At 32.8% G+C, this 23,630-nt stretch overlaps 3 protein-coding genes across 4 annotated transcripts; all 3 read left to right on the forward strand.

The window, feature by feature from the left end:
- Positions 1-2,298: 2,298 nt before the first annotated feature.
- LOC133682335 (rhodanese-like domain-containing protein 4, chloroplastic) lies at positions 2,299-6,881 on the forward strand. Its single transcript, XM_062105629.1, has 8 exons — positions 2,299-3,090; positions 3,876-3,978; positions 4,091-4,177; positions 5,153-5,227; positions 5,349-5,423; positions 5,875-5,955; positions 6,088-6,288; positions 6,432-6,881. Exons 1-8 carry the CDS (start codon positions 2,456-2,458, stop codon positions 6,477-6,479), a joined length of 1,305 nt encoding a protein of 434 aa, XP_061961613.1. The 5' UTR covers positions 2,299-2,455; the 3' UTR covers positions 6,480-6,881.
- Positions 6,882-7,018: 137 nt separating this feature from the next.
- Positions 7,019-11,448, forward strand: LOC133682336 (histone H3-like centromeric protein CENH3). Its single transcript, XM_062105630.1, has 7 exons — positions 7,019-7,638; positions 7,815-7,852; positions 8,371-8,401; positions 8,538-8,662; positions 9,920-9,994; positions 10,521-10,596; positions 11,065-11,448. Exons 1-7 carry the CDS (start codon positions 7,581-7,583, stop codon positions 11,118-11,120), a joined length of 459 nt encoding a protein of 152 aa, XP_061961614.1. The 5' UTR covers positions 7,019-7,580; the 3' UTR covers positions 11,121-11,448.
- Positions 11,449-19,260: 7,812 nt separating this feature from the next.
- Positions 19,261-22,471, forward strand: LOC133681383 (MYB-like transcription factor ETC3). 2 transcript variants are annotated; one of them, XM_062104417.1, is made up of 3 exons: positions 19,261-19,704; positions 19,969-20,092; positions 22,051-22,471. In XM_062104417.1, exons 1-3 carry the CDS (start codon positions 19,650-19,652, stop codon positions 22,172-22,174), a joined length of 303 nt encoding a protein of 100 aa, XP_061960401.1. In that variant the 5' UTR covers positions 19,261-19,649; the 3' UTR covers positions 22,175-22,471. The 2 variants fall into 2 exon arrangements, with proteins under 2 accessions (XP_061960401.1, XP_061960402.1); XM_062104418.1 differs by having other exon boundaries at positions 20,005-20,092.
- Positions 22,472-23,630: the final 1,159 nt, after the last annotated feature.

Here is a 23,630-nt window from a genome sequence, read left to right on the forward strand (position 1 = left end):
TGTCTCAAAAAATTATTAAGTTGTGCTTTTATGGTAATATTAATAATTTATACATGAAATTAATATGCAAGATTTTACAGAGAAATTTTTTATAGATATTCAATGAAAATATTTTATTATTTTATATTATTTTCTCAAATTAAATAGTATTTTATTTTTTCATAAAACCATGCAAAACATAAAGAGATTTTTTTATTTTTCCATCGAAAATTGCTTTTCAAATTATGTTAATTTCTTATTTAGAAATATGCTTCTAATAAAAAAGACAAGTTTTCATCAAAACAAAAAAGAGATATGAATAGCAATGAGATTTTGATTAAAGAAAACTCCTTAATTTAAATCATTTGATTTTTTACAAGTATTTACTTTAATTGTCTTAAGTTTCTATTGAAAAAAACCATGTCGCTAATAATTTATTTTTCAAAACAAAAAAGAAATGCCTTAATAAAAAAGAGAAATTTTTATTGAAGAATATGTTTTTTTCTAGAATTTAAATCTTAAAAAAAATTCAAATTTTTATTTTAATTATCACATAATTTAATAAAAGACTATAATGTCTGTAGACTGTAATTTAAAAAAAACTAAAAGACCTAATACTTTTAGATCTTAACTTTTTTTTATTAATATTATAAATATTACTATTGGATCAGGTGTTGCAGCTACATCCAAGACTCTTGGATATAACTTTACAAAAAGACCTAATATTTTTAGATCTTAACTTTTTTTATATATTTTTTATACAAAAATTATTGACCCGTGGCATCGTGCGGGTCGTGTAACTAGTGTTGTGCTATAAGTGGATAAGATTAAATTAAATTAAAAGAAATCTAAAAGTTTAGGTTGTGCTGTATATCTTCTCAAAAAAACAAGGAGACATATTTTTAATGGGTTAGGTATAATGGGCCACGCAGGCTTGCATGTTTTACCCGTTTTTAATATTTTTTCACAACAATTTAGATGTGATTTTATTAAAACATGATTAATTATAAATATATTATTTATGTTATTTTATTAAAATATAAAATTAATTAAGAATGTATTTAAATATTATTTTATTGAGTACTATTTGATTTTTTCTTTGTTTTCAAATAAGATTATAACAATCTTTATTTAATATTAGCAATCATTTTTTTATATAATTTATATAATTTTATTTACTTTTAATTTTTATCAGCTACTTTGTTGCAAGTATTTATTTTTTTATGTATTTTTAAATAATAATAATTTTAGAAAAACAAAGTTATTAGATTTAATCAATGCCATTATCTGAATTACAAGCTTAATAAATTAATCTCAATCGAATCGATCTAATATGTTATTATCTTGTTATTTTAAAAAGACATTGTAGTCTTGATTTTTTGAAGTCAAAGCATATTTTTGATTGGGTGTTCATGTTATCTTTTAATCTATTAAGTCGACATAGTCACATAAGATTAACTTCAAAACAGTTTGAAATCCAGGTGAGGCAAGGACTCGAGTCATGATATTTCAAAGTTGACCCATCAAGTCGAGTTTAATGACATTACCAAAGAATTTACATGACAACGCATAAAAGTAGTGTCGTTTCTTATGTATTTTCAATGCACTCTTTAACTATGGCTTTCCCTGTCAACTCCAAGTTACTTGAGTTTGTTGGAGTCAAACCTAAATTTTTTAGATATGACATTCCTTGCCTAACCCATTAATATGGTTTTGATATTTTTATTAGACCCATGACATTCTAGACCAGAGGCGTTGAGATTTAACAATCATGCCTGACATAAACGCATGGGGTGTAGTTGCCTTACTAGACTCTAGCGCCTGAGATCTGACAAATATATTCGATTCTAGTGCCAAGTGTCTGACAATCATGTCATTTCTCAAATCCTTAAGTCTGATAACTATATTTATTTTTCTTGAAAACACAAGAAGTCTCAATTTAAAAATTAAAATTTTATACCTTGAAAAATAAATTAGTATTTATACTGCATTCTAAAAAAACCCAAACAAACTATTTTATTTCTAATTATCTTTTTAATGTCAAATATATTTCATACAAAAAATAACCTCACCTCTAACTCCATGCTTGATAAATTTCTTTGAAAAGAACAATTATATTATTAATCTGCTGTAATTCACTGTTATCTATATCGTTGTAAATAGTAAAAGGATAAACAACGAAATACCGATCTCATGTAAAGAAAGTCATCAAGCCATGTGATCACCAATTCTCTTCTACGTGTCATGCAATGAGTGTCAAAGATATCCACCCCCATGCCACGCCAGCACGTCTCCCATTCAAAGGACACCAGCAACTTGCATTGAATGAAGACAAAGCTTTTCATCCTCTGCTTACCTTTCATTCAATCATCCTAAAAGAAACAATATCTGCATAAAGCTCTATTACCATGGCGATTCAAGCTTCTGCATCATTTCTGTAAGAGACCATAGTTTGTCTGCGACAAAGAATTATGCCATGGAGGCCTTCAATGCAGCAAGCTCGACACCATTATCAGTTCTCTGTGAGAGAAGATCAGAATCCAGAAAATCTTTATCACTTCCTACAGTTTCACCACTCAAAATCTCTCATTCTTTCTCTACAAGCACGAGCCGATCAACTACACAAGAGTGTCTATCAAGGACTTTACATGGTGGTATAGTGCTACTATCTTCAGTTCTTGGTAATGGGCTAGCTAGAGCTTTAACATATCAAGAAGCACTGGAACAGTCTGCGCGCTCCTTCTCATCTGATGCAAACGGTGTCCTAGATAGTGTCATCAAATTTGGAACGGAAAACCCAACAATCGTAGCAGGTAGTGTTACAGTTTTGGCAGTTCCACTAGTTCTGTCTCTGGTGCTAAACAAGTCAAAGTCCTGGGGTGTAGAGTCTGCAAAAAAGGCGTATGCAGCGTTGGGTGTTGACGCAAATGCTCAATTGCTTGATATAAGAGCACCAGTGGAGTTTAGACAAGTGGGCAGTCCTGATATCAGGGGTTTGAGTAAGAAACCAGTGCCAATTGTTTATGAGGGTGAAGACAAGCCAGGTTTCTTGAAGAAGCTGCCTTTGAAGTTTAAGGAACCAGAGAATACCACGTTGTTCATTCTGGACAAGTAAGATAGCGAATCCAATTACTATATTTTGCATGAAGATTTCATCTGTTATCCTCACCAATATCTAGGTTATAAGTTAAGTGGAAAATCTTTGACAGAGAAAATCCAGATGGGGTAATCATAGTGGACATGAAATTTGTGCATGGAGTGATTTTAGAATCTATACTTCATAGCACATTAACTAGATCTCGTAAGCTCTTTTCCTTCTTCGTTGAAATCAAAGAACTGATTGAGTTTGAAAATTTTAAATTGGCTAGCTGGCATCTGTAAAGTTCCACTCGCAATTTCACAGACGAGCAATATGCTATAATAACAGGTATAGCATCATTGATTATGATCGGCCAAAATGTTCAAAAATCTCGTATGGAGTTGTGTCTGTACTATTTGGTGCTGGAAGAACCCCCGAAAGGGTCAGAATAGCTAGCACATGGTGCTGCCTGCATAATACTGCAAACTGAACTGCCCAACCTTGACTACTCAAATGTAGAAATCATTCATAATGTAAAAATATTACATATCACATCCCTTATCAAGGACTCAGAGCTCATTAAATCACATAGTCGTGCTGTTTAACCAATCTACTTAATAACAAAATCAATGTAAGAAAAATAAGGAATACCATACCAGTAGAAGGAACCAACTTTTACAAATTCTTAACCCCCCAATTCCCCTTTCTCCTTTGCTATTCCATTGCTGAAGAGGTAATAATTAGAGTTCTGATTCGTTCTTTGCTATCCAAAGCTATTGTTTGAAGCTAATGCTGCTAAATTCATGACGAAAGCCAGATTCGATGGCAACTCCGAATTGGTTGCAGAGTTGGTCACTGTAAATGGATTTAAAGCAGCATATGCAATCAAAGATGGTGCAGAAGGACCCCGGGGATGGATGGTATTTTCTGTTTTTTTTATCACTTTTAATTCGTGTTCGAACTATTTAGCATCCAAGTCCCTTTCTTATCTTATGGAACGTAAATACAAGCTTTGAGAATTGTATTTTGCAGAATAGTGGGCTTCCCTGGATTCCACCAAAGAAAGCTTTTAGTCTTGACCTTGGTGATTTATCAGACGCTATCGGTGGTGCACTAGGAGTATGTGCCCTTCCTCATCTGCTGCCTTTTTTCTCTTGTAGTTTAATCTTCTACTAAAAAACTTCACTTCAATACACAATCTAAGGACCTTTATGAGTGGAATGCTGATCCTTTGTATGGTCTCATATAACTTTAAACAAATGATATCTGTCATAGTATTCGTGATGAACAAAATGGGATGTGAGTTGGTCAAAAAAGCAAGGGAACATTTTATCTGCTTGGTTAAGATCTTACATTGTGTCTATTCTGCTGAATTGAGTGTTAATATAAATGAGCTGTAAGTGAGAGGAACTAAATAAGAAGCAAATTCAGCTCGGCGCAAGAAACAAGAAGTTGCCAGACATGTTTTGAAGATTAATGACTGAACTAAAAAGTTGTAACACACTTGAGGCTTGAGGAATGACAAAGATAAAGAAGGGTGGCCCTGCAGGATGCGATCATTGTCACCGGAAATAACACAAGTACATATTGGAACATGGTAATAAGTATGGCCGTTATCAACACACCTTGTTGTTAACATCTGGATTATCTTGATCTGGCACTACATCCACAGAAGACTACATGCATCGTGTCCTTGACAGGTCCCTAACCTTCTACTTCAGCCTAACCATTAGAATGGAATAAGAGAGCCATTGATAAATCATCATGCTTAATTTAGCTTCCTGCAACTCAGAGTGTAAGAAACTTTTTATTTTGTCAGTTGTCAAGCATGTCCATCAACATCCTTAATAAAACCCAACCACTAACTGTTTTTTCCCCTGCTAGTTTTTTTATCTCTCTCATTGATGTAAGAGTAGGGGCATGGCACCCTTGGCCCACTCATAGCTTTCTTTCCTATTCTTGGTTTGAATCTTAGAATATTGGTACTCAATGATCAATATTGATAAGTTCTTATATATAAACTGGTTATGGCCTTTCTTTTATGATTTTATAAATAAACACTCCAGCACAGTAATCACAATGATAATTTTGCAGGAGGGCTCCGATGCCTTGCCTGTCACCTTTGCAATTGCAGCAGCTACTGGCTTAGGTGTATTGGCATTCTCAGAGGTTGGGTCATGAAGCTCTTTTTGTATTATTTTTCTTTATGTTTTTTTTTTTAATAATAATGGCTTTCTTTTTATTTTCACTAAAAGGGAGATGTGCAAAATTGACTGTTTGTATTTTCCAGATTGAAGCAATACTCCAAGTATTAGGCTCAGCTGCACTAATTCAGTTTGTGAGTAAGAAACTCCTGTTCGCTGAGGTATGTCTTTGCTGAGATTAAATTATTTTTTCTTGAATTTCATGACTGAGATGATATGATTTCATTCTATTGCATGTGCTCTAGGATACATAAGTTCCAATGGGCCTTTCTGCCACTAATAAAGAGGAGAAAAGGGGGAAAACACTTTTCTTCAAAGTTTAAAACACAACATATGTGCAGAAGCAGTTCTGTGCCTTAAAGAATTAAAGATATACTGCCACATAGTTATTATATATACTCCTAGAAATTTGAAAATATATTATGATTCTGATGAACCACTCAGCCAGGGCCCGCCCTTGTATGTGTGTAATGGGATCGTGATGATGCCCTTGTGTGAGTGACTCAGCATCCAGACAGGAAAGTTCCATAACTTTGGCCCATAATTCTCGGGACCTTAAATTGCAAGCATTTATATTCACTTTAACATTTTATTCCTTGCTTCCCATGGCAGGACCGTAAGCAAACTCTGGAAGAAGTTGATGAATTCTTGACCACCAAGATTGCACCTAAAGAGTTAGTGGATGAATTGAAGGTAATATTTCAAACCATATAGATGCTTGTATTCTAGTGCAGTGAAGCCAAATCAGTAACTTGTTTTCCAAAAAAATATGTGTTCTTTTGCGATGATGTCAATCTCTTTTTCTGGATTACCTTGTCAATTCAGGACATAGGGAAGGCTCTTCTACCAGTAGCAGTGACGAGCAAGGCTCTTCCTGCGCCTGCAGAAGCGAGTCCAGAACCTGCTGCTGCTAGTAGTAGTGTACAGAACGCAGAAGCTGCTCCCCAGATAAATTCAGCACCCAAAACAGAAGCTAAAGCTGAACCAATTTCTGGATTTTCAAGGCCACTTTCTCCATATCCAACTGTAATTCCCACTCTCATTGCTCTTGTTTATTTCCATAGTGGTTATTTTCCTTCAAGTTCATAGCACACTAGTTGGTTACACAAGCTATAAAGTTTCCTACTAGTCTCAGTTTCGGCCACACGACTACCGTTCTTGTATTGCAGTATCCGGATCTCAAGCCCCCAACGTCGCCCACCCCATCTCAACCTTAAATTGAAGTCTTTATGTCTCGTTCTGCAACGGGAAGCTGTTTCACCTGGAAAATCTTGAATTACTTTGCGAGCTGTGCAATCTATGTTCCTCGTTGTAAAATGTTCGAGTCAACTTGATGGTTTGGATTGCAGAACAAAAAAAGGGGAAAGGAAAGGAAGTTAAGAATCATGAAATCGATGGATGCTAAGTAATATGCAACAGCGAACCTGATCGTGTCTCTCTTTAATTACTTGTAGCTTGTGGGTCTTTTGTAGATGTAGCTTATGAGCTAACACTATCTTGATGCGGTAATGCCATTTTTTTTTTAGTTTCTGGAGTCACTGGAAGAACTTTAGGTATGTACAAACTCATACTTTGAAGTTAGCCAAAATAATTACTGAATTTTACGTTTTTGCTGTCCATTAACACCCGCCAAATTCTTTTGCATGCCATGCTTGGGCCCTGCGAACAATAACTTCAGCTCAATTAATTTCAAATTAGAAAACTTTGTACCAACTCTTTTTGGAATCTAAAAGAAGAAATCAGAAGTCACAATTAAAAAAGAAAAAGAAAAAATAATTGAACTGTGTTGGAGATGACGATTACTGAACTAGTGAAATTACTCGATGTAATCTTAGGTTCTTTTATTGGGGAATTAATATTAATCCTATCGAAATTTGTTTATGCTTTTGAGTAAATACAATCATTATTACATTTATGGGATTCACTAGCGTCACTTGATGTAAGATCAGTATTAATCAATTACTTTTCTACTGATTGTTAGCAGCTTGCTTTTGTTTTGGCTTTTGTGCTTGGGCTGTAACGGTACATTTTCAGTGACTGTTACGCACTGAAATTTTCATTTTTATTTTTTTAAATAACAAGTGTAAGGGTACGTTCAAAGAAACGAAGTCGTTTCAGACTCATAAACCCATTCAACCCAAACCGAACACACCCCTACACACACTCCCTGACCTGGCCAGCCAGACAGACACACAGGAGACCGGCTGCGTTTCAAAAATTCCAAGAGAGCGGCAAAAAACTAGAAAGAATAACAATCCTTACTTTTTGGCTAAATTTTTATTTATTTATTTATTTTTAAATACAGACACGCTTCATCGATGGCCAGAACGAAACATCCAGTTGCTCGAAAACGAGCCAGAAGCCCGAAGAGATCCGGTTAGATCTCTCTATTTATTTAATTAAAAAATGAAGAAATGCAGAAGTTTATGTGGTTTTACTGTATAAAACATGCATTTGTTGTTGTTGTTGTTGTTGTATTTATATGCATTCGATTTTCCCCCTTTTCTTTCATGAACCCTAACTTATTTATGCTTTCCTTTGTGAAATTACAGATGCCTCACCATCTACACCTAGAACGCCAACATCGTCGGTACCTCCCTCTCTCTTTCTCTCCAGGTTTTGTTGTTATTTGTTTTTATATTTTTTTTGTTGCCTGTGTGGTTGCTAAGAAAATACGGGAAACGAAAGTGTACTAATTGTTTTGTTTTTGAGCTTTTTTATACATTTTGTATGATTTTGAAAGAAAAAAAAGAAAAATAAGTTAGCATAAGCTGGAGGTAATTAGCTGTGGAAACCCCCAGGAAGGAGAAATTTTAGATTAAAAAAAAGATTGTGATTATATATAGATATATTGTTTTTTAATATTTACATTTGTTATTTTCTGCTACTATTTTAATTTCCTTGGTAAAGGAAAAAATGGGTAAGAAATGAAGAAAATAATCTTAAAATTCGAAATTACTTTTTTTTTTAACTATAAGTTTTGTTGAGAAAGGAATGAGAAAACCGAGAATAGTATACATATCTTGTTTATCTCTTGCCTTAAATCTCAAATGTTACTGTTTTTACTTCGTTGTTTAATAGTCTCGTATTCTATTTTTTTGGTTGCAGAGAACAAGACCGCAAGCAAATGGCCAACAAGGTGAGTTTCTTCCTCCACTTTTTTGGTTGGGGGGTGAAATTTGTTTCTTTTTTTAGGTTGAGGCGTTCAACTTGATTGTATTGGCATGTGTTTTTTTCTGGGATGCTTTCTCTTTATTTGTTAATACTTGTAAAAGGTTCATCCACACAAAGACAGAGGAAAAAGCATCGCTTCCGTTCAGGAACAGTAGCTCTTCGTGAAATTCGGCATTATCAGAAAACTTGGAGGCCACTCATACCAGCTGCTAGCTTTATTCGATGTGTGAGCACTCTCTGTAGTAACTTTTTTTATAGTTTATTTTGTTAAATCAACCATTGGATGTCAGGTTTAATTGTTCCATTACCTGCTTGTCAAATCCAACTTAATTGGGTATCTTTGTGTTTGTCATCTTGATAACTCTTTGGAGCCAGCTCTTAATTTGGTAATCCTAGAATAAATGGAATGTTTTAAAATATTTGATTGATTTGCTAGTTTTATGTGCATGATCTCCATGAAGAGTATTATATCCAAAGCCTGGCTTGGTAAAACTCAGATTGTCTAAAAATGTGTTGAACAATCGAACATTTCTTGCAAGTGAGTTTCTTTGCGTGTGTGTGTATATATATATATATATATGTGCTTGTAAAATGTTTGTGTACATACATATTTTAAAACATGCATATGAGTTTATATGATCAATGGCTAGATATGATGCTGGTTCCCAGAGCTATATAGGTCACAATTATTTTTGTGATATTCCAGTCAGGATTGAATTACATGGGTGAATAGCATGCACTGGAATTATGTGATTTAATATTACAAATCTCACAATTTTTTACTCTCTTCGTTTGCATTGCTCTGATGAAGTTTCTGTATGTTTGCAGTGCATATTAATGTTTCTTGCTGTCATGGAATATTTTTTGGCATTTGATTCATCTTATTCATCATATTATTGTTTCTATTTGTGACCATCCCACAACCCATTGGTTTTTGTCCTCCTTGTGCTGTGTCCCCAAATTTCTTCGTGTTTCCCAAGATGATTGTTCCTGATTGAAAACTTTCTGTACAATTAAATGCAAGAGTACCATTAAGCTACCAGCTCATTGGCACAATTGGATGCTTATTTATAAGGAGTTTTTAGAATTTTTTTTCAATCAGAAAAGAAGTTGGATCTCTCTGAATGCTCGTACAAACAAAATTAGATGGTTACTCTAGAAAAAACAAGATCATCTTTTTGGTAAAGAACACCAATATTTAGAACCTTTAAAACCACCCCACTCTCTTGTGGTTTTGTAACCCTGCAATGTATTTGTTAAATTCACCTGTTACTTGTTCCAATTTTATGGTCTAGTAACTTTGCTGTTGTTTCTCTCTTTCTGTATGTATTTGTTGAAGTCACCCTTTGCTTATTTATTCATGACATTGAGATTCCACAACTGTTAACAATGCCCATTGGTACATTATGCTTTCACCTTTTGTGCATATGATTTTCTCATTGAAATTTAATTGGATGTGATAGTGGTCGTTATCATTTTGCAGGTAAGAATGATTACTCAGGAGTTTTCCCGAGAAGTGAACCGTTGGACTGCTGAAGCTTTAGTTGCAATTCAGGAGGTATTTTGTGACATTTCTCTGACATGCATGCCAGTAGTATGCTTCATTACTTTCATGCTTCAGCAAAAACCTATACCTGTCTTCAGAAGTTTCACTGTACTTGCATTTTCAGTTTAAGAGTATGCTATCTCCTCTCAGTGTTGGCATCACCTGTAGTATTGTTCAGTACAGTCATGTAGTTTTTGGTAAGAAACGGGACCAAAGGCCCTACACACTCAAACTAAGAGAACAATCACAAGGAACAACCATCCCCATCATGTCATTGAAAAGAAAATGTCCCAAACCCTAACCAGACCCTGCAAAGCCACTTCTATAGACGTCGTTGCTATTACGGACCAGAGCCCCCAAACCAGCTTTGACAGCAGAGCACCTTCCAATAGTTCAGTCATGTAGTTGTTACAACCACTGATAGTTTATTAGAAAATGGAACTTCTAGGTAGTAATTACTCTGCTCTGGTTCTACTTTTCATGTAGTTGTGCTAATAGATCTTGATGCATGCCAGTTATTGTTTTGTTACTTTTGTAGGCAGCAGAGGATTTTTTGGTTCATTTGTTTGAAGATGGAATGCTCTGTGCAATTCATGCAAAACGGGTTACATTAAGTGAGTGAGATTAGACGCAACTATTATAACTGCATCCTTTTTCCTTTTATTTTTTCTCCTCTAATTTCATGAGTTAAATGTTCATTATAGTAGAATTTTGATCAACTCTAGTTCAGTGATCTCTGCCACATCGAGTTAGATTTCACTACATCTATTATGATCATGAGCATTTGTCTTTTCTTCAAATTCTATGGGAAAACTTTGCACTTTTATGTATTTTATTTAGATAGAATTTTGATCAGGTTTACTTCAGTGGTCTTTAGATATCACTAAATGCTGTTTAATGATCTTCAGTGTAGATGCACACCAAATTTTGTTTACATGTTTGAAATTATCTATGTATGCTGATTTGTGAGTTTTAGGAAGTCGGTCAAGATTAGTCCAGTTCAGATCCATTCAATCTTGCTTCAGAATTTTTATATATGCTATTCAGTAAAGAAACTCGTTTTATTTGCTTTCTTCCCTCAGTGAAAAAGGATTTTGAGTTGGCCCGTCGGCTTGGAGGGAAGGGACGACCTTGGTGAGAGTGTTACAGTACAAGAGCATCCATCACTGATTGTCACCACCTTGACGTGTAATTACGCTGCTATTCTTTGACAGCCTCTGCTTTCTTGTCGTGTAGTAGGTGTTATGATGTATTATTAGGAAGTAGGAATCAGTCTCCACCCTCCTCACATCTTTGGCAACCTCATCACACCTTTTGCGATGTGGCACCTTCCATAAATTTAACTTCCACAGTAAATGTGGTGCATGATATTTTAGACTATAGAGAAGGCAGATCCCATTGTCAGTGGTTCCTTAGAATCCACAAATCATATGAGGATTATAAATAGCCATTTATCCTGTTGTTTCTGTTGCTTGTTTGATGTGAAAATTGGAACCTCAAGTTGCTCAGAGATCTTGTGGGTGGGCTTGTGTAACTAGCTAGAAATTTCTTGAGGTAGCTCCTGATCCCTGCCACTCCAGCAAGACGAACTGCCTACGTAAAATGAAGTGCAGGGAATCACAAATTGGCAGGCACCCATTTCATCTCAGCCTTGTGGTTAAGATTAAAACCTCCCTTTAAAAGTGGGGTTTGTTCGGTTCATTTAAGATTAGAGCGTTGTGGTTTGGTTGTTAGTTCCAGAGTTTTATGGTTGCTTGAGAGCCCTTTTAAACCTTTCTTTCATGTGTGTTTCATAATTATTGCAATTTCTTGTGCTAATAGTTTTCAATTCTGTGTGATTCATCTAAAAAAAGTTATAGAACTCGAGTTTTTTCGCTTATGGAAGATCTTTTTTGCCTCAATGATGGCTAACATTGTCCTCTCCTTCCACGTCGTCTTTTCCCATGCTGGTACTGCAGTGAATTTGCGGTTCGGTAAATACACTGATTTTAAACCAAAATTTCATGGTCTATTCAGATGAATAAAAAGGGGTTTTTATCGTGTTTTATTATTTATATTAATAATAAAGCATCTTGATATATTTTTTTAGTTGTTTTATAATAATTTTGTGTCATGGCTCATTGATAGAGACGCATGTTGTAGTGGTACAGGTCACAAGTTAAAGCATCCTGAATGAAAGTAGACGGGGAAAATTTAGGATTAATAAAAAAAAATCATACTCTTAGTTAATATATATATATATATATATATATATATATATATATAATAAAAAAATAATTATTTTAAGAAAATGACTATAAAAAAAAATTGATGGGATGAGGCAAACTCTAGGATGATACAACACAACTAAGTTTTAACACGTTAAATTTATATATTTTGAGTTTGAGCCACAGGTGCATTTAATTTCTTAATGGTGATAAACAACCTATTTTAATGTTATTTTATCATATTTATATTTTCTCAATTTTTAATCATATAAAATATAAATATACTATTTTGATATTTTTTATTAATTTACTTTAACAATTGTAAAATGTTTTTTTAACTGAATACGTTAATAAAAAAAATTATTTTCATGAAAAAAATCTCAAAACCACTGTATTTTTAAAACTAATAAGAATACACCAACTTTTTTTAAACCAATTTTGGGTGTCTTGTCTTGGATTTGGAATGAAAATTTTGGTAGGAGAATACAGAATAGGGTTGAATGACGTCGGATTGGTGCTTACAAGTCGCTATGATTGCACCTGGAGATTTATTTCCCGATACCATTCCATTTTATCTAGAATTTGTGGATCGAAATCTTTATGGGCAGAGGATGCTTTTCTCCTATTATTATTATTATTATTACTTTTATAACCCGAGGTGTTCGGGCCAGCTTATGTGCACCACAACTAATCCCCGGATCTACTGAACATCCTGCAAGCCTAGTAAACAGGTAAGGCACCACAAGAATGACAAGTTGGTAAACAAAAAAAATCAAACTCAAAACAGTTGCAAAGCAAGTCTTGCAGTTGACCATTGAGCTAAACCCTCAAGTGTCTTTTCTCCTATTATTGATAGAACATGTTGCTCCTATTATTGATAGAACATGTTGGTTGCACAACGTTTTTCACATATATAAATTCTTTCTATAGTTCATTTTTTAAAATTTGATAGCTTCAATGAAATAAAATAATATTTACCTTAATTAGGGAACAGATCCAGATTATTTGGGATTTAATTTAATTAAAAATCCGGGTAAACAGATTAATCTTATACCTTTTCTTCTTGTTTAGTAAAATAACAAAAAAAAGATAAAATTAAAGTTTTTTTTTATATTATTGAATTTAGGTTTTGACCAAATTAATTTAACTATAATAAAATGAACAGAAACTAATCCTTACATCTAACTAGTTCAGGTGGGATTGTATTATTTTAATCTTAATATCAAAACAGGCTATAAAAAAAAGTAAAAGGACACCTCTTTGAGAAAGAGTTGGTCCAAAAATAATATAACCGTAAAGCCAACAAAAAAGCTACATTAGATACCAACCATCTTAAAAGTAATATAAAATTAATTATTCATGTGTTAATCTAATAATAAAAGTTGAGATTAAAAGATTTATTTTTTTTATAGTTTTAGGTTTGAACATGTAATTGTTCATATGATAGTCATTGAAAACTTAATTATATAATTGTTAATTTTAAAACCCATAAAATTAATCAAGATACATATAAACTAGTTCAAATACTCACATTAAACTAACTTATATATATAAAAAAAACATAAACAGCTCAAGCAACTGCATTTGCAGTAGTAGCAGAAGTAATGGAAAGCTATCATTCAGTAGTGGTATATATCAGCAACTCCGAAAATATAATAATTAATTTTGGAGCACGACAACAGTGCCAATAGATACCCGACACCTTTTACCTGCTATTCCAACTTATCAAGGAAAACAAGAGAGGATCGAGTAACTAGGGCACACAAGAAAAGAAGATTATAAGATATGATTGGAGATTTTAATTGGAGGGAGTTCTTACAACCTGGGACTTGAAGAGGTGGGGGAGGAGGAAGAGTCCAAAGAGAAGTAGAAAGCGATCTGTAGAGGCTGAAAAAAACATAGGGGAGAAGGGATGAAGGGGCTACTGGTTCAGCCTGGTGGGTATATGAGCATGTATGGTGGGGAAGAGATAGATGAGGGGCGGCTGCTTTGAAGAGATAGGGTTCTAAGTATGGATGGCAACTGGCAACGTTTTGTTTTGTAGCATGTGTTTCTCTTGGAAACGTAAAACCGGAAGTAAAAACATGAATTTCACTTGATGTTTACGGGTTTTATGTATGATTTTATAATTAGTTTTCGAGTTTTTAAATGATTTTGCACCATAACTATAAAATTATACGAGTCTACTTGTGATTTTAACAACATTGTACAACACCCGTTTAAATCAGGCTGCATAAATGTTAAAGTTAACGTGAATAAATGTGTCCAGAAAGCCAAATTCTTGTGCTTGTCTTCGGCAACTTCAACTTTGTTTTACTAATTTCGACTGATAAACATGTTAATCAAATAGCTTTCCTCCCTCTCCCTTGACCTGAGTTTACTTCCGGAACCTCATGCATTACGCATATCGAAGTTCCTTTTAATTATCGGGTCAATATTGAACACTTCTGTTGAGGAATAAGATGTAGAGAATTGCACAATCTGGTCTGTACAAAGTTTGGTGAAAGGCTCTCGAAGACAAGGGCATCAACTAACAGAATGAGTTGAATACAAAGGCAATGAGATGTAAAGCACTGAATAAAAGAAAATGCCAACTGAACGTTGCATTTTATCTTCGAATCAATGTTCTTGGTGCATCTCCAGAGAGTCTACAAAGGCAATATAAACTTTTCAAAAGCCAGATTATATAACGGGCCGGTGGCTGTCCTCTCTGTTCCAACAAGACAGGTAATTCAGCTAGAACGTGCAAGAATATATTGGTGTTTGGAGTAATGGAAAGAGTGTGTTTTTGGTGAAGACTGTCGTCGATAAAGATCAAATGGGTCTTGATAAAGCATACTTTTTGGATCCTTTTGGCCTTTCTTATCCCTTTAACAGGACAGCCTCATGTGAAAACTCAGTGCCGAAGTTTGTTTCTTTCTTCCAAAAGTAAATGTGGTGCCAGAGACTGAGATCTCACGCTTGACTAGCATGGAATTGTGGTGTCCTTTCCGATGAATTATTTATCTTTCTTGATGCGGTTCCATGTCAGAACCATGTTGATTACCAGCAGTAAATGTGTGGTTTCGTTGAACGTTTAATAAATTCATGGCTGGAGGGTGGTTTTAGCTATGCTCTCATCAATGGCTTCCCAAATGTGTTGTGTTACACGCTTCATTATAATAAAAAATGCTGGCAGAAACTATTCTGCAACAAATGCTACGACGAGGCTATAAAAGCTAACTCCAAATTTTGGAAGGAGCTAAACACAGTAGCTGCATTAACCCCACTAGGAGGCGGGCTAGGACAACGGTTGCTCATTCCGCAACAACTATCAACTGTATAGCTCCAAAAGCAGTACTGTGCCCTCTTATGCCACTTGACATAATTACAAAACGTTTATGGGATAAGATTCGATTCATGAATTGAATGGATTTATCTGATTAATTTAAAATAAGATTATTTTAACATTTTAAAAAATAATTAAAATAAAAATCAAATTGAATTTTATCCAGAAGTTTAAATGTGTGAACTCTCATCTAGTTTAATATAAAATGTAATTAAAGTCGGGTCTTGAATCAATAAATTACCGGGTTGATTTGTTAGACTAAACCACATTTAACAACATTATTTCTGTGTAATTATGCCATTTATATCAACAAACTATTTAAATATCAAGAAAGAATCACCTTGGTATCCTTGATACTTGAGTGCCTTAACACTTTACCATTATTTTTTAAAAAAAATAATACATTACATCTTACTATTTATATATTTTATAATACTTTACATATTGTGTCAATCACAAGAAACTCAATCAACAACGAAAATATTATAAAAATACCATTATAGTTGATTTAATGTTTAAAGTATCATTGCAGGTGAAAGATCACAGATTTACAACTTATCTCTTGGATATTTTATCAAATACTATGAATGCACAACGAGAAACACACATCACGCAGGATACATCATGTAAGGTTAGTAGAAGACTATTGAGTTTGTCTGCATGCATCTTCTTCTTCCCCAATCCTTTCTTATCTTCTTCTTCCTTGATTAGAATCTTGTCTCTTTTTTTTTTCTGTTTCTTGATACTTTCTTTCATTTTGAAATTATCAATTAAAAATATAAAGCAAAAGACAAGTCACAGCAATTCCTAGTTTGTTTATGAACTGATGTGGTATTCTAGTAATTAAACTCCTTTGCTGTACTTAGAATATGTGTAGAAAGAATGATTAAGATCCCAAGGGCAGCGCATAGAATAACCGTGAGGGGTGGCCCCTCCGATTTTTTTCAGATCTACGATATAGTCCTTGAACTTTAGTTTATTTTTAATAGCTAAACTTTATATATATAGTTTGGCTGCCTCGAAACTATCGTGTTCTATTTAAGTCTCAACCACAAAAACAAAAACACCTGAAAAAAGCTGATGGAGGCTCCTAGTGATTTGTCTTCTTGCTCTCCTTTAATTTTATTTATTTATTTATTTCTGAAATCCAACTAAGAGTCTACAACTCTACATTTTAATGTTTTCAATTCCTCTATTGTGTTTTGCTTGAAATCTGGCGCTGTTTTTTCTGTTTAAGACGAATATGCGACACATTATCACCTGAGATGTGCACAGCTCTTTACAGATGGAGTATTCATTATCTATTTCCATGTCGGGGTGAGAATTCTGGAGTGGCAGAGGAAAAAAAAAGAACAATAATTTAATGTTCATGAGGGTAAAGGTAATAATTTCATACATTAAGGGATATTATGGGAAGCTCAATATAAGGTGAGATATTTTGGGAAAAAAATAAAAATAAAATGATTGATAAGGGAAAAATATACAAGAACTCTTCGTAATTTCATGGCGTTTGATTTTTTAGGTGGGGAAGGTTGAGAGCACGTGGGTGAACTAGGTTTAATTTAAGCCCGTTGTTTTGTTTTCTAGCCTGTTTAGGTACACTTTGTTAGTGGACTTTCTTGCAGTCCCTTTCCGTTACCATTTGTATGGAGATCATGAAAGATAAATTGGTGGAATGAAATTTCTTTTGTTTGGTTCTCAAAGATAAGGGAAAGTTATGCTTTTTTATTTTTATCTTGTGGATGTATGGATGAAAAAGAAAATAAAAACAAGTTATATATATAAAGAGTAGAAGATGTTCGATTACTAATGTGTGTTTTTTTGGAGGATTCTTTGAAAAAAAAATGTATTGTTTTTTTTTATTTCCTAATTTGCACTATCTAATCAGTTTATATGTTAATTGGAAATAATAATATGGTTACATTAAACGAATCAAAGTTCAAAGATAAAATTAACTAAATATAACTTGACTAAAAATAAATTTTAATATATATTTTTTAAAAAAATATTGATACAAAAACATATTGGATCAATTTAGGTTAACTTGAATTAGTTGCCAAATCCATGACCCGAGTTATAAGATTAGAATAATTCCATATAAAGTAAATAAAAACAAATTATAAAATTCAATTATCAATTAGTCACCTAATATTGAAAGTTGAAATTAAAAAAAAATTAATTAAAAAAAGACCTAGAAAAAAAAACAACTTTGGTCGAAATGAGTTAATTTGTTAAACCCGCAACCAGAGTCATGTGAGCGAGATAAATTTAAAGAAAAAATTAAAATAAATTATGAAGTTTAATTCTCAACTACTTTGTTGTTAAATGGTAAAATTAAAAAATCAATAAAAAACAACTAGAGTTAACCCGGGTTAATTTACCAACCTCGTGATTTGGGTAATAAGACCACGATAATCTCATAGAAAATAATAAAAAAAAAAACTATGAAACCTGATTCTAAATTAATTAAATATTGAAGGATGAAGTTTAGAGAAAGTTTAATATAAAAAATTGAATTAATTTACAAAACTTGTCATCAAAATTACAAAATCAGGATAAAAAAATGCAATATTAAAAAAGAAACTTTTTTAAGGGAACAAAGTCGCTTTTGTTAATAATAATTTCATTATGTATACCTGGTTCCTTGAGTGTAAGAGAAGCAAATCTCTGCTAGAGGCATGCTCCAGGTCTACTTTTACAAAGGCAAATCAACTTGGATGTTATCGGCCAATTGGCTCGGTCATGGTCAGTACTTTTACAGAGGCCCATTGAATACTGCACTTCAGCTCATTGTCATTTCGGTGCCTATAATAAATTGTACATCATAATTTTATAATCCCCGCCTTAATTTTGGGTAAAATATTTTTCTCGTTTTCTATGTTTGTTTTTTTTGCTTAAAAAAGTTTTTTGAAAAACTTAATTTTGAAAAGTTCTCTATTTAGACCCATACCATTATCATTTTTTTTTAAGATTAACATGGGTGTCCGGGTCAGCTTACACGCACTTCGACTAATTTTACGGACCCTGAAGTTAACGACTATATAAGTTTCCAGTGGTTATTATATGAACAATCACAGGGTTCGAACCTGAGATCACAAAAAGAACAAATCTCATACCACGATTATTCTTATGCAATTTACTTGTGTTTTAATAGTATTTTTCAATGGTATTTTTATTTTTATTATTATTATTATAGTTTAGTCACTAAGTTAAGATGAATGAAAGCTATACCTCAAACTTAATTTCAGCTGCACGTATTACGTCCACAACATTTACATATATTCTTTTAAAAATAATTCTTAATATTCATTGCATCATATTAAAGCTAAAAACTGAGAAATATGTCTACAAATAATGATAGACATAGAGTTATTACAGTGAAAGCAGGGCTGGGTGAATCATTAACCAACAATAATGAGTCCCAACCAAAAAGCAACTTAAATAATATATTTTAACCAATCAAATTTTAAATTTGTTTTTTAATAATTATAGGTTTAAGTTTTTATTAAAAATTTATATAATTATTAATTTTAAAACTTATAAGATTAATCAAAATACATGTAAATTCCTAATATTCATGTAAAATGAAAAGAAAAAACAACTTAAATAGACATTAGAACAACTTGGCGATCTTTTTGCTTCATTAAAATGTAACATGCAGTAGACAAAACGAGAAACTCCGCGGTAGTTGCATAAATCCAGCCATGTTTTAAAAAGACAAACTTGTGCGAGCTAAAGCGCTCCTCTCTCATGGACGGTAATGGAATAGGTGTGTTTTCAACAAAAGAAGTGACCGAAACCGTGGAACCATGACTCCAGCATATGCCCTCAACCGGGACAACTGCAAGTCAAACAATTCCGATCTGTTTGTTTGGTAGGACTCGATCTCCCTAGCTATATATGGCCCATATATATAACGCATTTCTACCCATAACTTAATTTAATATCCCTCTGCTCTCCTCCCCTGCTATTTGTCACGTCTCTCTTGGGAAACTATTGATATATAGCTCTTTCACTTCTATTAATTAATATGCTCTCCTGTACTCTCGCTCTCGCCTAGCTCCCCCGTCTCTTTCCCGGTGTCTTTTCTTTCCTTAATTATTCTTTCTTCCCTGAAACAAGTACGACCAAAATGGATAGACGTCGCAAGAAGCAAGCCAAGACTACATCTTGTTGTTCTGAACAAGGTCAGTTTCCTACACTTTAATAATTATGCCTGCTATGGTCTTTCATATATATTTCATCGGTTTCCCGGTTTATTTCTTTCCTGTTTGCTGCTCGAACCAATTCCCTTTGTGGGTTCTCTTTACCTTCTTAAAGCTTTAGAGCGCTTGCTTCTTCTTTTCCTTTTCACGTTTCCTGCTTTCTTTCTTCTTTGTATTTGATCTTATAACCCTAATTTCTCGCGAGACCATTGATTTCTCTTTACAGTTTCTTCCTTTTCTTTCTAGCTACTTCACCACTCCTGCTCTGTAATAATTTGGCAGAGGTGAGCAGCATTGAGTGGGAGTTCATTAACATGTCAGAACAAGAAGAAGATCTCATTTACAGAATGCATAATCTGGTGGGGGACAGGTAAAGAAGCAACGTATCAAGAAACTTGCTCTTTGTTATTATTAGGGATAATTACAAAAATCAGTCTGATATAAATTTTACTTTTTTTCTATATTTTTATAAGTTGTATTTTACAATCATACAAAAAAAATCATAATAAAATATATTATTAAAAATATAAAATATTATCGAATATATAAAATATATAATTTATAAAATTACTAAAAAAAAGAGTAATACTATTAATGCTATATGATGGTTTTTATAATTATCCATTATTATTTTTTGGAATGCAAACCGGAAAGTTCCCATTCTTCTTCTTAATTTGTCCCCTGGATCTTATAAATTGATGGGTCCCGTGTAGTTTTGTTTGCTAGTGTAAATGGGAAGGTAATTTCCCCAGTAGGTAGGTCAGCGCTACGGTCTCGTTATTTACTTTTACAGATTATTTTTTTTGTAGATTTAGGAATTTTTTTAATATTTAAATAAGTATTTTTTTTTAGAAAAAAAATAATGATATTTTTAAAGAAACTTTGAAAATAAATGTACGTTAAAAAAATAAAAATTATTAACATAAGTATTTTTAAATATACATATGATCTTTATATCCCATGAAACCTATTTGTTTGTGGGAGAAAAAAAACTAGTATGTCATCTTATATTTATAGTACTAAAGAGAAATGAATATCTTGTATATATTATTAATAAAAAATAAATATTTATCACACATTATTTATAAAAAAATAAAAAAAAAGATGCTTTTAAAGATTTTTATATATTTAAAGATATAGAAAAATGAATATATTTAACATTAATATTTTATGTTAAATATTATGATAAAAAAACAAAAAGAGTTTTACGGTTCAATAAAAGCTCTAGAAAAACCATCAGTTTTATATTAATTAGGGATCAACAAGATATGAGTCTGAAAATATTAAATCCTTGCTTTCAATCTTTTTTAAACATGTATTTTAGACAAAAATAATATACATAAAATTAACATGTTAATCTATCATCCTAAACATTAAGGTTAATAAACTTTAATTCGTGAACTTCTCCCATGTTAAGAAGAGTTCATTCTTCTATTAAAAGAAAAACAAGAAAGAGAGAGACTGAGTTGCCTTCTAGAATGTCTTCGGTATTTTTCATGTAGAAAATCAAAGGTAAAGGTTTATGCGATGTATCCGGTCATCGTTTAAATTTCTACCTACAGAATCCAACATGGTCTAGAATGATCTTATTTGGTGTTTCACCCTCCCTATTAAGTTAGTTGAAAATTATCACTTATATTTTTCATAAAAAATGGAAATTGTTTTGGAAAGGCACTGTAAGATGATGCCTGTGGAAATTTCCAAAGGCATTTTACAAAATTCCTATATATACCAATATCCTCCTACACGTGTAATGCAGGTTTTTTTTTTCCTCTGATGACAGAACGATTTAAGCACTAATTAAAAGAAGCTTTGCTGCTATAATTATGGTGAACTACATTCTTATTATGTGAAATGTAACCAATTTCCCTTCATATTCAGTGTATTTGATTGTGGCCATGTTGCTTCAGTGGCTTTAACTCTTAACTCTGGTTTAACTCGTTAGCACGTCGCTGGGCCATGATTGATGATTCCTTTCCCTTTCAAGCCTAACTATAAGTATTCTGGTAAAACCCAGAAAATGTCCTTTAATGTTTGCTAATGCAAACAACGGTTTCGCTTTAGAACTCCACTTTCCACCTTTCTATTCAGCCTACTGGTCAACTGGGGACTTCTCCCTTTTTTGTTGGATCATAAGCAATCGTAGTGTCATTTCATAAGTAATTAAACCACAAGCATATATACGGGGCCTGCAGAATGAATTTGATTCTTGATAAAAAAAAATTACATTGGCTAGCTGCTTTGTCTGTCAGTGTGTGTGCAAAAAGGGGAAAAATATTGTTCTCCGTTTTGTAAAATCATCGTAAACAGTCACGATTTATATTGCAGGTGGGCTTTGATCGCTGGTCGAATTCCAGGACGCAAAGCTGAAGAAATAGAGAGATTTTGGCTAATGAGACACGGTGAAGGGTTTGCCAGTCGACGAAGAGAGCAAAAGAGATGTCATTCCTAACGCCTTTTAATAAGTTTGTAACAGTTTGTTAGGAAATGTGCTTATCACCCTCTTATGTTCTTCTCTGTTATTATTGTAGGGCTTCGCTTATGTAGTCTGCCACAAGATCATGCCAAAGTGATTGTGATTTGCCTCATTATTCAGCACTGGCTTTGTCATTGACATTGAACTGCTATTATATATACATGATTGTCCTCAAATAATCATACGTAGGAAGGAAACATAAAAGCTGCTCCCCGTATTTAAATTGACTATTTTTTATTATTTCCCAATAAAGAATACGAGATTTGTTGTCAATGCGTATAATGGAATTTATATGTTTAATTATTCAGCGGTGACGGTAATGGTAGCCGGAACGGGGAAGGGAGCCACAGCTCCCAAAATATTCTCGTTTAGGGTTAATTTGGACCATCCCCACGAATTCTTTCCCTTCTCCCATTAAAAAAATAGGAGAGATGGGTTCTGATTTACTCTTCTTTCTTTTTTTAATCTAAAATTTTTACAAAAATATATTGCTAGAGTCTCCCAAAATTAAGCGCATAACCATATTTAGTATATATATGTGTCCATAACCATATTTTTACCGTTCAAGCTTATTATGATTATGTTGATTATTGACTATATGCTTCAGTTTTGAAGCTACGCTGATGAATCGATGATGATAGCAGTTTTTAGGATGAAGTATTGATCATAGTTCTTAAAACGATACAATTATTTCATTCTTATGTGTTATGATGGATTTGGTGGAGCATTTCAAATTCTCTTTAGTTGTAGAGAGATGATTTGTCTAAATATAAAAAATGTGAGGTAAATGGACGATGTATATATATATATATATATATATATATATATATATATATATATATATATATATATATATATATGTATGCTTTATATATAGCTCCATACTAGAGAATTTGTTTTTTATATAACATTAAGATATATATTTAGATGAATTTATATATTATATATCAAGACTAAATCTTTTATTGGGATAATTTTAAAAATACATCTTTCACATTGACTTAATATATTAATTAAAAAAATTAATAAATTTATTGAGTCGCGCTAAGAACTATGAAGGATTTGGCGTCTTGCTTAAAACAGATCGATGAAAGGAAAGAGTAATAACTAATAACTTCGAATTTTGAATTTTAAAAATCAAGGAAGAAAATTTGCTTTCTCTCCTTTTTATTACATCTCTTACGAGGTTATTTGCTAAATAGATGATAAGCACGAGGTATATTCTCCAATTACTAAACACAGCTTAACTTAAATTTTAATTCCAAATTTGTTTTCCCGCATCCCATACCGGATAATGATAGGTTTCTTCTCTCTGAATTTTTCTTTCTAGATTAAATTATAATTTGGTCTCTATGTGTTTATTAATTTTGTATGTTTAGTCCTTTCTAATTTTGAAATTTATCAAATAATCTCTCTACTTGAGTTCATTGTC

Source organism: Populus nigra, chromosome 2 (genome assembly GCF_951802175.1).
Source record: "Populus nigra chromosome 2, ddPopNigr1.1, whole genome shotgun sequence".
Classification (NCBI taxonomy): Eukaryota; Viridiplantae; Streptophyta; class Magnoliopsida; order Malpighiales; family Salicaceae; genus Populus; species Populus nigra.

Coding starts and splice junctions, on each gene's coding strand:
- LOC133682335 (XM_062105629.1), top strand. CDS start 2,456: ATGGAGGCCTTCAATGCAGCAAGCTCGACACCATTATCAGTTCTCTGT. Junction 3,091..3,875: donor ACGTTGTTCATTCTGGACAA/GTAAGATAGCGA, acceptor GACGAAAGCCAG/ATTCGATGGCAACTCCGAAT. Junction 3,979..4,090: donor AAGGACCCCGGGGATGGATG/GTATTTTCTGTT, acceptor TGTATTTTGCAG/AATAGTGGGCTTCCCTGGAT.
- LOC133682336 (XM_062105630.1), top strand. CDS start 7,581: ATGGCCAGAACGAAACATCCAGTTGCTCGAAAACGAGCCAGAAGCCCG. Junction 8,663..9,919: donor CTGCTAGCTTTATTCGATGT/GTGAGCACTCTC, acceptor ATCATTTTGCAG/GTAAGAATGATTACTCAGGA. Junction 9,995..10,520: donor CTTTAGTTGCAATTCAGGAG/GTATTTTGTGAC, acceptor TTACTTTTGTAG/GCAGCAGAGGATTTTTTGGT.
- LOC133681383 (XM_062104417.1), top strand. CDS start 19,650: ATGGATAGACGTCGCAAGAAGCAAGCCAAGACTACATCTTGTTGTTCT. Junction 19,705..19,968: donor ATCTTGTTGTTCTGAACAAG/GTCAGTTTCCTA, acceptor TTTTCTTTCTAG/CTACTTCACCACTCCTGCTC. Junction 20,093..22,050: donor CATAATCTGGTGGGGGACAG/GTAAAGAAGCAA, acceptor TTTATATTGCAG/GTGGGCTTTGATCGCTGGTC.